The sequence below is a fragment of the Spinacia oleracea genome, chromosome 4 (genome assembly GCF_020520425.1).
Source record: "Spinacia oleracea cultivar Varoflay chromosome 4, BTI_SOV_V1, whole genome shotgun sequence".
Classification (NCBI taxonomy): domain Eukaryota; kingdom Viridiplantae; phylum Streptophyta; class Magnoliopsida; order Caryophyllales; family Amaranthaceae; genus Spinacia; species Spinacia oleracea.
Window position 1 is genome coordinate 166037804 of NC_079490.1, and position 14497 is coordinate 166052300.

At 38.9% G+C, this 14497-nt stretch overlaps 1 protein-coding gene across 1 annotated transcript; it reads left to right on the forward strand.

The window, feature by feature from the left end:
• Positions 1–12747: 12747 nt before the first annotated feature.
• LOC110806236 (uncharacterized) lies at positions 12748–14232 on the forward strand. The gene is made up of 4 exons (XM_056842243.1): positions 12748–13382; positions 13463–13522; positions 13608–13733; positions 13839–14232. Exons 1-4 carry the CDS (start codon positions 13373–13375, stop codon positions 13952–13954), a joined length of 312 nt encoding a protein of 103 aa, XP_056698221.1. The 5' UTR covers positions 12748–13372; the 3' UTR covers positions 13955–14232.
• The last annotated feature ends 265 nt before the right edge of the window (positions 14233–14497 follow it).

The following is a 14497-nucleotide window of genomic DNA, read 5'->3' on the forward strand; positions in this document are numbered from 1 at the left end:
AAACTAATTACAACTATTTGATGGTACGCAGACCATATTTGAATTTGAAAAACAACTTTGGTACTTTAGACCAATTACATTCAAATTAATGGTACGCAGACCATATTTTCTATCCTATTTGGGCCATACTAGTCACTTCATAACCTGCAAAACAGTACATATACAATATATATACCATTCACCCATTCATTATCATGAATGGCCCACATAGCTGGTTAGTTAAAACACATTATGCATCACGTAAACATTTGCAGCAATTAATCAAGGGCACCAATAATCTACCAATTATTCAGTCCTTATTAATTCTAATCAAGTTGTTTTAACCTTAAGGATTTGTAGACCTAATCAAGAGTTTATGACTAAAAGGGCTCCCACTTAAACCAATAAATTCATATGCTTTACTAATTTTAAACATAAAAATGTATTTCTAGTCTAACCGGAAACATACAAATTTAATTAAAATTTAAAGCTCATATAAATTTATAATTGAATCCAAAAAGTTTAATTTAATTTCAGTCGTATTTAAATTAATTCATGATTTTAATTTTAGTAAAATAATTAGAATAAATAAAATTTATTATAATTACAATATTCAAAATTAAAATCCAAGAAAATAATTTAAATTATTAATTTTAAAATTAATTAAAATTACGTAAACTGAAAATTTCAAATTAAACATTCAAAACGATCTAATCGCAACGCAAACACCCTACGCATCGCACGCCCATGGGCCACACGCACACAGCCATCGCTGGCCATGTGCGCGCAGCCCATGCGCTCGTCGCATAGCTGCTGCATCTTCCCATCGCAAGCCATCGCACAAGTGGTGCTCGCTGCGCGCGCGCCAGCGCTCGACGCACGCGAGCCATCGCTCGCTGTGCGCGCTCGCCAGCGCTTGCAGCGCGCGCTCCAGCGCTTGATGCACGCGAGCCATCGCTCGCTGTGCGCGAGCAATTGCGCGCTGCGCGCGATCAGCGCTGGGCGCAGCGCTCGTGGCACGCGAGCTTGCGCTCGCTGCGCGCGAGGCTGCGCGCGCTTGCGCGAGGCAGTGCGTGTTGTGGCGCAGCTCGCTTGCTGCCCACACGCGACTGCCATGCCTTGCCTTCGCCCATGCCCATTCATCCATAGCTCGTGGCCCACGACACAAGGCAGGGCTGCTGCCTTGTGCTCGTGCACCATGCCCCTGCTCATTGCATTCGTGCCGCACGGGCGACGAGCTCCCTTGCTCGTCGTCGCATGCCCGCACTATACAACACCCCTTAAGGGTAACACGAAGCGTCCATTGCTTTGTGCGTGCAAGTTATATGAACGAATCGCATAAAATTTAAAATTTATATTTAAAATTAATGACAAATTAATAAAATAATATTAATTTCACAATTTTAGGGCGAAAAATCGAAAATTTATTATTCAATTGATTTCCGATTATCATGGATTCAAGCCTAGGTCATAAAAATTTAAAATTTATCATAAATTTACAACTTTTATGGTGGTTTTTAATCATAGGGTTCTAATTAAATTATAATTAATTATGAAAATCAAATTAATTCTAAATTATTCTAATTTTCAACAAATTAATCATAATTACAAATTAGATTGCATAATTAACAAGGCTAGGCATTCAAACTTGTTAAACATATACAGTAGGTCAATAAAAAATTCAAGATTTATCAACAAGAATCGCAAATATTTAATTTAACATCTTAAATTTACGAAATTTTGCATTCGAAAAACTAAAACCTTCGAAATTTTGCCTTTTACATGCGGAATTGACACAAAAATCACTCGATTTGGATGAGTAACGAAGAAAATGCCGAAAAACTGCGTACGTATAATTAAATAAACGCAATTTGCAATTAATTAACAATTACGAAAATTAATCACCCCTTTTAATTCTTGCAAATTTGTAATATTTAACCATGTTCATGCAATTTAGATTATGAAAATAATAAGAGGCTCTGATACCACTGTTAGGTTATGATACATATGACAATTCATAAATCATGCGGAAAAAACCATTAAGCCAGGAATACATATTATTTACACATAATCATATAGCATAATTTAGATGCATACTCTTTGTTGCGTGCCTTCCCTAGCTGCGCCCGAACCGAACAAGAACAAGTCTTTAGGACTCCAAGTGTCGTCCCTCCGTAGATAGTCCACAGTACGTCCGGATCCGCCTTAAGATTGACCAACTAGAATCGCCCTTAAGGTACTATTATTTTCGGCTAAATGGGCAAGAGTTATGGCTGATTTTTCTGCTTAAAAATCCTAGTTTTGAATACTTGAAAACTTATGTATAAATAATGACCCCTAGGCCCTTATTTATAGAGGTATGGAAAAGGAATTGTAATCCTACTAGGATGTGGATTTGTTAATTAGAACTTTATTAGGACTCTAAATAACAAAGCAATTCTAATAAGATTAGGATTTTAATCTCCGCACGAATCCCAATAGAATTAGGATTTCCGGCATACGCATCGCACAAGCCGTGCACCCGCGCAGGCCTTGCGGCCCACGACAAGCGCACAGCCCATGTGCGGTGCTGCGTGCGCGCGCGCGCCCTTGGCTGGGCCTGGCCTTGCGCTGGGCCTGGTCGAGGCGTGCGTTGCGTGCGGCTTGCTGGGCGATGGCCTGGCTTCGTGCTGGGCCTTCGTCTAGCGGGCCTCGTCCGATGCTAATTCGTACGATACGCTTCCGATTAAATTCCCGATTCCGGAATTCATTTCCGATACGAACAACATTTAATATTTCCGATTCCGGAATTAATTTCCGTTTTGAACAAATATTTAATATTTCCGTTTCCGGAATTATTTTCCGATTCCGATAATATTTCCGTTTCTGACAATATTTCCGTTTCCGGCAATATTTCCGATTTCGGCAATATTTCCATTTCCGATAATATTTTCCGATACGTACCATGTTTCCGTTTCCGGCAACATCTACGACTTGGATAATATTTATATTTCCGATACGATCCATATTTCCGTTTCCGGCAATATCATCGTTTCCGGAGTATTCATTTCTTGCCTGTGACGATCTCAGCTCCCACTGAAACCAAGATCCGTCGATTCCGAATATCCATAGATGGAGTATTTAATGCCATTAAATACTTGATCCGTTTACGTACTATTTGTGTGACCCTACGGGTTCAGTCAAGAGTAAGCTGTGGATTAATATCATTAATTCCACTTGAACTGAAGCGGCCTCTAGCTAGGCATTCAGCTCACTTGATCTCACTGAATTATTAACTTGTTAATTAATACTGAACCGCATTTATTAGACTTAACATAGAATGCATACTTGGACCAAGGGCATTATTTCCTTCACAAAGGACAAGTGTCAACTTAATGGCAGTCAGACAGGGAGAGACGGAGACCCTTCGCAATTATATTAAAAGATTCAATGAAGAAGTCCTAAAGATACACAATCTCAAGGACGAAACCAAGTTCGCAGCCCTCTTGGCAGGTCTTCAACCAGATGACTTCAAGTTTGAATTGGTCAAGTCCGGGGTGTCCAACCTCGAGGAAGCAATGGAGAAGGCCCAAATGCACATTCAAGCCACATATATTTGTAAGATCAATTGGGGTGGTGAGAGTGGAACAAGGCAAAAACAAAAGCCAAGACCTAGCGGCAGCCACGACCAAACTCAGCCCTCCCTCAAAAAGTCGGTAATGGTTGATGACCATGGTGAGGATCCGAGGTACAACCGCAATGGGCGGGAGATTTACCTTGATCTCAAAGGAAAATACATCCTCCCTAAGCCGCCTGCAATCCGTATGCCCGAAGCAAAGCGAGACAAGTCACTTTGGTGTGAGTTTCACCACGAGTGCGGGCACACCACAAAGAACTGTAAGGAGCTGAAAAAAGCACTGGATCACTTGGCTGACAAGGGCAAGCTGAATAATTACTTAAGGAAGAATCCTCCCCCAAAAGCAAAAGCCAAAGAAAAGGAGTCCCTTAGTGATGATACAGGAGACTACATTGGAGTGATAGCCGGAGGCTTGGCAACAGGAGGGTCTGTGAGCAAGGCGAAGGATAGCTTATGGGCACTGGAACATCAAGTCCTAAAAGTGGCATCGGCTTCTCAAATAGCCCCGGTGATGACATTTGGTGGGAACACTAGCCATCCAATTCAAGAGTCCCATGACGATCCGCTGATCATCGAGATGAAAGTCGCTAACTCAACGGTAGGGCGAGTGTTAGTGGATAGTGGATCATCCGCCGACATCATTACTCTAAAGTGTCTAGAAGGGCTCAAGTATTCCAAAGATGATTTGAAAACCATCTCCCAGCCACTCACTGGATTTGGAGGTCAAGCCGTCCATCCTCAAGGCACCATCAAGCTACCTGTAAGATTGGGTCCTAAAAACAAGGGAAGACGGTTGTTGGTAGACTTTCTTGTCATGGACATCTCCCTACCATACAACATCATCTTAGGCCGACCTCTACTAAGCAAAATAAAAGCCGCAATCTCTGTGTACCAACTTCTCATGCAGTTTGAGTTGGAAGATGGCTCCGTGGAAAAAATCTTTGGGGATCAACAAGTGGGCAGGTGATGCTATGTTAACAGCCTAAAGAGAGGGACAAGTACCCCCCATCCACTGGCCAAGAAAGCCAAGCCAGAAGCCCCTCCCTCGCCCATGGAACGCCGACAACCTTAGAAGGTTTTATGTTCAATCTCCTAAGAATTTCTCCCTTCCTCAAAAGTACTTAGTTTTATAGCTCACAGCCATAGTTTTCAATGATGAAAGTGGGGGTAAGATACATGTAAGCCCGCCATAGGCTAAATAACATCCCATCATTGTAAACAAAGCTTTATATCTTCATGGCAATAGTAAAGAGCTCGACCAGTAATATTACTTAGCAAATTTCGTTTCTAGAATGTTGTAAGTAGAAGCCAAACGTTGTCCATGCAAGCGCAGCACACGTCAAAAGGAAAAGACAAGCCAAGTTCAAGCACATGAACTCATACTTAGTGAAATAATCTAAGTCATTTTCAAGAATGGCACATCATCGTTCGCCCAAGCATGGGGCTCATTAGACCCTTTGGAGAACAACAACCCATTCCCATACTTAGCAAAATAATTAAAGTCATTTTCAAGAATGGTGCATCATCGTTCGCCCAAGCATGGGGCTCATTAGTCCCTTTGGAGAACAACAACCCATTCCCATACTTAGCAAAAATATCTAAGTCATTTTCAATAATGGCGCATCGTCGTTCGCCCAAACATGGGGCTCATTAGCTCCTTTGGAGAACAACAGCCCATTCCCATACTTAGCAAAATTTATCTAAGTCATTTTCAAGAATGGCGCATCATCGTTCGCCCAAGCATGGGGCTCATTAGTCCCTTTGGAGAACATCAGCCCATCTTCATACTTAGCAAAATAATCTAAGTCATTTTCAAGAATGGTGCATCTTCGTTCGCCCAAACATGGAGCTCATTAGTCCCTTTGGAGAACAGAAGCCCATTCTCATACTTAGCAAAATAATCTAAGTCATTTTCAAGAATGGCGCATCGTCGTTCGTCCAAGCATGGGGCTCATTAGCTCCTTTGGAGAACAACAACCCATTCCCATACTTATCAAAATTTATCTAAGTCATGTGCGGAAAGTAGAAGCCATGGCACCATAAGTAGAAGCCATGGCACCATAAGTAGAAGCCATGGCACCGTCATGTGTATAACAAGTAGAAGCAGAAGCCATGGCACAATCATGTGCGGCGAGTAAAAGCCACGACACCATCATGTGCGGCAAGGAGAAGCCATGGCACCATAAGTAGAGGCCTTGGCACCATCATGTGCGGCAAGTAGAAGCCATGGAACCATAAGTAGAAGCCATGACACCATCATGTGCGGCAAGGAGAAGCCATGACACCATAAGTAGAAGCCTTGGCACCATCATGTGCGGCAAGGAGAAGCCATGACACCATAAGTAGAAGCCATGGCACCATCATGTGCGGCGAGTAAAAGCCACGACACCATCATGTGCGGCAAGGAGAAGCCATTGCACCATAAGTAGAAGCCTTGGCACCATCATGTGCGGCAAGTAGAAGCCATGGCACCATAAGTAAAAGCCACGACACCATCATGTGCGGCAAAGAGAAGCCATGGTACCATAACTAGAAGCCTTGACACCATCATGTGCGGAAAGTAGAAGCCATGGCACCATCATGTGCGACTCTCTCTCACGCACCGCACCCGACATCGGGCGACAAAACAACAGCCACGCCAAGAGAAAGCATCAGCCATCATCCTACCCACGTACATACGGCGAAAAAAAAAAAAGGAGCAGCCACGCCGAGAAAGTAACAGCCAGGCCTGGCATGCCCTTCCTCCGCCAGCCTTCGCCAAAAAAAAAAAAAAAAAAAAGCAGCCACGCCCGGAGAAAGGAGCAGCCACGCCATGTTCAGCCTTCCCTACGCAAAAAAAAAAAAAAAAAAAAGACAGCAGCAGCCACGCCCGGAGAAAGGAGCAGCCACGCCATGTTCAGCCTTTCCTACGCAAAAAAAAAAAAGGAGCAGCCACGCCGATAAAGGAGCAGCCACGCCAGGCAAGAAATGGGGCTTGGCACGCTCTCGTGCGCAACGACGCCACTCACGCTCGACCATACCCGCTCATCCACAAGTCGGCACCTCTTGCCCAGATGCACAGTACATGTTGAGGCCCCTTATTTAGAAAAATCTAAGTTCCTTAAGGCTTGGGCCAAGTCGGGAAGTGGCTAGCGCACCGAGCAAAAACAAAAGCCATGACAAGCTCACTCACGGTCGGGCACCCCACTGAAAACAACAGCCAAGCCACGCGGTGGCCTCATCCGCGTGCCAGCCATAACGGGCTCCCTCACGATCGCGCACACCACCGAAAGCAACAACCAAGCCACGCGTGGGGCCACGAGAGCAGCCATGGTGACTTCTGGGTTCCCCACCTTGCACGCTCCCACGAAAGCAGCCACGCCCGCTCCTTGAAAAAACGAAGAGCAGCCACGCTCTGCCTAACTCGCCCGCATCTCGCCAATCCCCAACGCTCTACCTGCAGCCGAAGGCAACACAACAGCCAAGCCCACATGGGTGTTGGGCCTAGCCATGCCCACTCTCGGCACACATCGCACGACGAAGGCCACAACTGCCCATAGGCACCTCCCTTGGGTGAATAAACAACAACCAACGCCCGAAAGGTCATGAACACGAAGACGCTTCCATACTTAGTGAAAATCCTAAGTTGTTGGGGCTTGACTCACCCAAATCAACAGCCACGCCTTACGCGACACACGCCCGCCAAACATGGGGCTCGGACCGTTCAAATGACACTCATGAGCTTGGCGTGTGAGTTAAGCCCGCCCCGTCATCACGCAACATCATCACGCAACAACAACTAAAAAACAACCGCCAACGATGAGTTAAGCCCGCCTCATGTGAGCTGGGCGCGCACGCCCCAACGCACCAAAAGTAACAGCCATACGGCCTTGGCAAGAGCAGCCACGCCCGAAACGGGATGCGAGCGCGTCACCAAGAACCAAACCGCTCGCCTTGACCGGGAAAATGGCAGCCACGCCAATCCGTGATCCTCACCCGCGGAAATCGTCAGCCAAGCCAACCCATGTGAGCTTAGCGCGCATACGGCTGTCATTTGTCGAGTGTGAGGCACGCCTTTGTTGCGCCCAAGGCACACGAAAAACAACAGCCACATCTCTCGGGGCCCGCGCACCTGCTGCTTTAAAGCAAAAGCCCAGTACGCAAAGACCCGCAAGGAGAAAGCGACAGCCCAGGCTTGCCCCAACGCAAAGTATTCTTTTTGGGGTTTTTTTGGGTATTGTTCGGGCCCCCTGTGGGACCCACTTTCTACACAAAATTACCAAAATACCCTCATAGGGGAATTACTGAAATACCCTCAAACACAAACCTCTTGATGGGCTCAGACCAGAAGTTAGGGGTCCATATCTCAGCCCCCTACAGGTCCAAGAGTCCATACCCCTACACTTGCCTATATTTACTAATAATGCCATCCGGCATTACTATAAATATGCTTCACCTAATCATTACTCAGGTATGCAATTATTCCCACACTGACTCTCTCACTACTTTCTCTCTCTACAAGAACTGACTTGAGCGTCGGAGAGGGTTTTCTCGGGAACCGCCCCAAGCCAGTTTACGTTTGCCGTTTTTGTAGGACAAACCACAACCGATTGGAGGAAAACGACAGCCTGGTTGAAGAGGCTTCCCCTATTTTCACACTTAGCATTTTCTTCGCAGAAACAGGTATGATCTTGGAGGTATAGAGTAGGAGAGAGGGGAGAAACCAGTACTTCACCAATAATACAACACGCTTCTACAAAATTCTGATCCTATACATTGGTGTTATGAACAGAAAATTACTGAAGCCATGACCAAAGAAAACAAAACACCACCTAGATCCTAATCAATGAAAAATGCTGGAGAGGTTAACAAATACGGGCGGTGGGTTTTAACTAATACCTACCGGCTGGAAACTTTTTGCGGAAATACAGGATCAATCCAAAATTATGGATAGCTCTGATACCATGTTAAACTACAGAGGAATAATATTGATTGGCAATAATATAGCTTAGACTTAATCATAATCGGTTACATCATTAGTTTATATAGGAAACTATAACATAACTCTAGTATGTTTAAGGATTCTATTATATTCCTAAACTAACACAACTATAGTTTTCTAAACATACTGGAACCCTAGATATACATACCCCTAATTGCTATACCCATGTACAGCCAAGATGGTTGTACCCCTGCCCAAAACGACGCGCAGCGTCGTTTTTCGTAAAATACCCAGGTACAGCCAAGTTGGCTGTACCCCTGCCATTGTTAGGCGCGTGAATCCCACGCGCGGGGTAGATAATTTTTTTTTAAAAAAATGGCACGTGAGGGTAATAATTTCGCGCAGGAATCGCCTATAAATACAATAAAAAAAGAAGAAAATCATTTTGAAAACCGTTCAAATTCTCAGCACGCAAAAATTTTTCTCTCTCCTCCGCCCACTCATCTACGTCGATTGCTTTCTCTCTCCTAAAACCGCCATTAAACTTCATGCAACCACCTCAGTTTACTTTCTCTCTCTTCAAACCGCTACTAATCTTCATTAATAAAGCTGAATTTGCAGAAAATATCAAGAGAAGAAATATGTGCCTTCTTTTTGGTGAAAAAAAGGAGAAAAATGGATGTTCGAGATGAAATTGACATGAACAAGCTACAAAATCCAACGAAAAGAAAAAAGTAAGTAATTAGAAATGATTCTGATGTTTCGATTTTATTTTCGAACTAAATATGAAATCTAATTTTGCTTATTTTCGTTCTATTTCAGAAAAACGAAGATGCCGAAAGAAAAAAAAGAAACGTATGTAATTTAATTTCAGATTTCGTACATGCAACTGTTTTATTACTTAAATATCTGTTTAATTTAGTTATTTTCAGTATTTTTCATTATAATGGTCAATTTTTTTGGTTTATGATGTTAACAAACCCTAACTTCTGATTTTTTTGCTATAGTACTGGAAGATCTAGTGAAGAGCCAAAAATCGGCACTGAAAAGCAATCAGACATGACGGAGTAAGTTATTTTAAGTTTTCGTAGATAAAATTCATTTTAATTTACATATGTTCAATCAATTTTATGTTAATGTTCAATCATTTTTAATTTAATGTTCATTTTCGTTGCGTAATGATTTTACCAAACCCTAACTATTGGTTTTTTGGTCACAGAACTGGACAATACGAAATTGAGAATGAAATTGAAACTGAAAAGCAAATAGACACAGTCCAGTAAGTAATTTTTATGTTTTTATATCTATTTCTATTTAATTTACGAATGTGCCGTTTTAGACATTTGATACAATACAAATACAAAATAATGATACATTGTTCATATTCATAGAGATTTAAGAATAATCTTATTGATGATTAAAATTTGGATTGGGAATGTCAATTATTTCAAATATTATTATAATAATGTAAATGTGATGAACTTTTGTTGAGTTTTTCTATCCTTATGTTAGATGTTCATTTTATGTGTAAAATGTTCATATTGTTTAAGCTAGATATTCATTTTGGTCTACTGAGTTTTGTTCATTCCTCTGTAAAATAAATTAAGTCGAGAACTCATGATAACTATCTTATGAAAAATGTTTAATTGATTATAGCAGAATATTCAATATCTTTTTGAAAAATGTTCATATATTCCAAACTGGATATCCTTTTTGGTCTACTGAGTTTTCTTTAGGAATACTGAATTATTTCGAATGTTATATATATAATTAAAATGATTTGAACATTTGTTCATTCCTATGTCCAAAAAACTAAGTCCAGAACTCATGATAATTGTCTGTCTGCAAAATGTTCAATATATTTTGATAAAATATTCATTTTCTTTTTATAAAATGTTCAATATATTTTGATTAAATATTCATTTTCTTTTTATAAAATGTTCAATTTTTTCTGGAATATATTTTGTTACTGAGTTTTGTTTTGGAATATACTATGAATTATTTCTAGTATTATATTCATAATGGAAATGTTCTTTGTACTAATATTCAATTTTTCTATCGTAAAATTTTAAATCTACACTCATCTACGAAAAATGTTCAATTCATTTTGGTAAAATATTCAATTCCTTTTTATAAAATGTTCGTTTACTCTGATATACTAAGTTTGGTTTAGAAATGTTCAATTATTTCAACTCCTATATTCATAATTTCAATGTTTGAACTTTTGTTCATTTCTTCAGTCCTTTTTAATATTAAAACTCATGATAACTGTTTTAATGTTAAATGTTCATTTTGTTTTCATAAAATATTCATTTCTTCAAACTGTATTTTGCTCTGGACACTCATTAGTTATACATTTATAAAATCTAGAGAACAACCAAAAAGGTTAATACTCAAATTTAAGCGAAGACCAACTGAATCCCAGCCAGAGGTTCAGAAAGTATTAAGGTATAAGATAATATCAATTTTTTATTAAATTTGAATGGTTTTTAATATTATATAATATAATGTGTCCATTAACATCATATTAATAAAAAATACAGTGAAGGAGATGGGAAGGCATCTACAACTTCTGAGACAGAAGTTCAAAAACCATTGAGGTATAATATAATGTCCATTTTTTACCTTTTTGAATAATTTTTTATTAATTTTATATAAAATGACTTGTACGTTTACACCTTACTATTCAAATTACAGTGAAGGAGATGAGAAAACTTCATCAAAATCCCAGCCTGAAGTTCAAAAAACATCAAGGTAAAAAATAATATGAATTTTCAATTTAGTTGAATCGTTCTTAATTTTATATAAAATAGCATGTATATTAACAATATATTATTCAAATAACAGTGAAGTAGATCAAGAAGATCCTTCAAAATCTTTGGTACAAAAAAAGATTGCTACAAAAAATAGGTACAATTTTGCTTTTTTTTTTACAATTCATTTTCTTCTGCATATTTGTTCATAATTGTTTCATTGTTTGTTCATTCATTTGGAATTGTTTGTTCTTTATTTTTTATGGTTTATTCTTTATTATTGAACAGCTCTTTCTTTATTGTTTATTTGTAAGTTTATATTTAAATGATATTGTTCATACGTTTTCATATATATGATCACACTTTTTTGGTTTAATTTATTGAATTTTTTTGTACTTTGTTTATCAGGGGCAACATGTTAGTGAAACAACTTTTAGCAAAGAGCATAAAGCAGAACAACAAAAAAAAGGCTGCAGAAATGGTAGCTGCAGCTGCTGCAAAGGCCATCAAAGAAGCTGAGGAAAGGATAGCTACACCTGCCGTAGCAGCACAAATAGAAGCTGAGAAAAGGGCACCTGCAGCTGATGTAGAAGCCAAAAAAATCGCTGAGGAAAAGGCATCTGCAGCTGAGAAGGAAGCCAAAAGAGTGGCTGAGGAAAAGGCATCTGCAGCTGATGCAGAAGCCAAAAGAGTGGCTGAGGAAAAGGCATCTGCAGCTGATGCAGAAGCCCGAAGATTGGCTGAGGAAAAGGCATCTGCAGCTGAAGCAGAAGCCAAAAGACAGGCTGAGGAAAAGGCATCTGCAGCTGCTGCAGAAGCCCAAAGAGAAGCTGAGCAGAAAGAAGATGAGAGAATGAAAAAAGAAGCTGAGAGAAAGAAAAAAGAAGATGATGATGCCACAAAAGCAATTGCCAAGGTGGTTGAAAATGTAAATGCTTCAGAGAGTGAAGATCCAACCAATGGTGGTAATGGCACAAAAAAAGGAAGGAAGACAACAGCTAACAAGAAGAAGACCATTCAAAATATAACTATTGATGAAGCACTACAAAATAAGTTGCACAACATATCAGATTCATACAATCCGAGAAGAAGTACAAGATCAATGGTGAAAGTGCAAGAAAATGTTTGTGCTGAAATAGTTAGCAAAGAAGAATTTGATGGCAAAGGTAACTATTTACATTGTTCAATCTTATTTCAATCAATGTTCAAATATATTATTATGTAAGTTGTACTTAGTATTTGTTATTAATGTAGATGTTTCTGAAGTTACTTCCAAAGTAACAAATACTCCAAAGAAAAGGAAAGGGGTTGAGAAAGAAGATGAGGATGAGCCTGTGGATGTTGAGATCATAAAAACAAAAAAGCAAAAAGGTAAATATATATACAAAAAAAAATGTTAAACAATAATCTAAGGTATTTGATAAAATGTTAATATATTAAATACATTGTAATCTTTTTTACAGGAGTTGAGAAAAAAGCATCTGTTAAAGGAAGAATTCTTCCTCTTAGGACTGCAATGAAAAGAAACAAGAAAAATGATACTGAAGAAGTGAGAGATGAACAGAAAACAGGTTTTACATTTAACATTGTTCAAAGTTTTTTCATGGAATGTTCATTTGGTTATCATAAAATGTTATGTTTGTTTGGATAAAAATTCTTTCTGTTTTTATCTCATACAGTTATTCAAAGTTTTTGGTTATATGTACAAAGTTTTTCTCCATCATGTTCAAAATTTTTCTATATTAAGTTCAAAGTTTTCTGCATTATGTTCCAAGTTTTTTATCATATGTTCAAATTTTTTGGACATATGTTAAAATTTACAATTATTCAAAGTTTTTTGGTCATATGTTCAAACAATTTTACTATTTTGTTCTATTCAAAGGACTTGCAAAAGTCATAGTTCAAGGGAAAAGGAAAATGAAAGATAGTTTGAAAAAAAGAAAGGAACAAGAAGAAGAGGTTCAAGAAGAAGAGGAATTAGAGGGAGATAACGAAGAGGAGGAATGAGAGGAGGAAGAGAAAAATGAGGAAGAAGAGGAAGAAGATGAGGAAGATGAGGAAGACGGAGAATGGGAAGAAGAAGAAGTGAAAGAACAAAAAAAGATGAAAAAAGGTATACTTAGTATAATAAAATGTTAAACATTGTATTACATATTTATCAAAACTTCTTAATTCTATGTTCTTCTCTAACAGAGCAAACAGTACCGGTGAAGGATAGGTTGCTTATGTTCGAAAAACAAAGACAAAAAATAGGTAAGACTAAAATTTATTTGTTTTCCATAAGATTAAAAATTCTAGGATTGTTATTAAAACTTACTTATATGTGTTCCTTTTCCAGCATCAAAAAGAACAACACCAAAAGAAAACCTACCTGCTGAAAAGAAAAGAAAGAGGAAAATAACTGATGAGGATTGTGAAGTGAAGGAAGAGAATGAAAATGATGATATTCACAATTCAGAAAACGGTAAAAATAAAAATACTTGAATGAATCTATGTAATTTATTTTTATTCTTATTATTCCTGCATTAATTTTTGGTTTTGTTAATCAGCTTTAATTGTGGAACGGCAGGCTTCCCCTTTGGCGATGATTACCAAAGAAGTTCCTGCAAGAAAGAAAGCAAAGAAAACAATCGCTATTTACAAGGAGAAAGTAGAAGAAGAAGAGGAAGAAAAAACTGGAGTTAGAGGAGGACATGAAAAATTCATCACTTTCATTTCCATGATGAATGAACAGAAGAAGGAGGCCGTTCGGAATATTGGTCTAGGAGCATTGCTAGATTTTCAGCTACCTACTTCATCCCAACAATTTGTTACATGGCTGTGTAACAACTTTGAGGAAAACAACCAATATCTTTATCTGCCAAAGAATGAGAAAATTCTGATAGAATTTGAGGACGTGAAAAAGATATATGGTCTTCCTAGCGGTGAAGTAGACATAGTTGAGGCAAAGTCTGACAAGGCTAGTGAAGAATTTTCTGCATTCATGGCAAGGTAAATGATCTTAAGTCTATACTTATATTTTCAATATGTTATAGACTTCAAAAATCTAACTGCATTATGCATGTACTATAAATGTTCTTTTTCTTAAAGTTATTTGTTCAATTGTGTATGGCTTAATATACATTCAGAATTTGAAAGTTTATCTCATACAATTATAATGAGAAAAAGTTTTTTCTGTGTTTATCTCATACAATTATTCATAGTTTTTCCTCATGTTCAAAGTTTTTA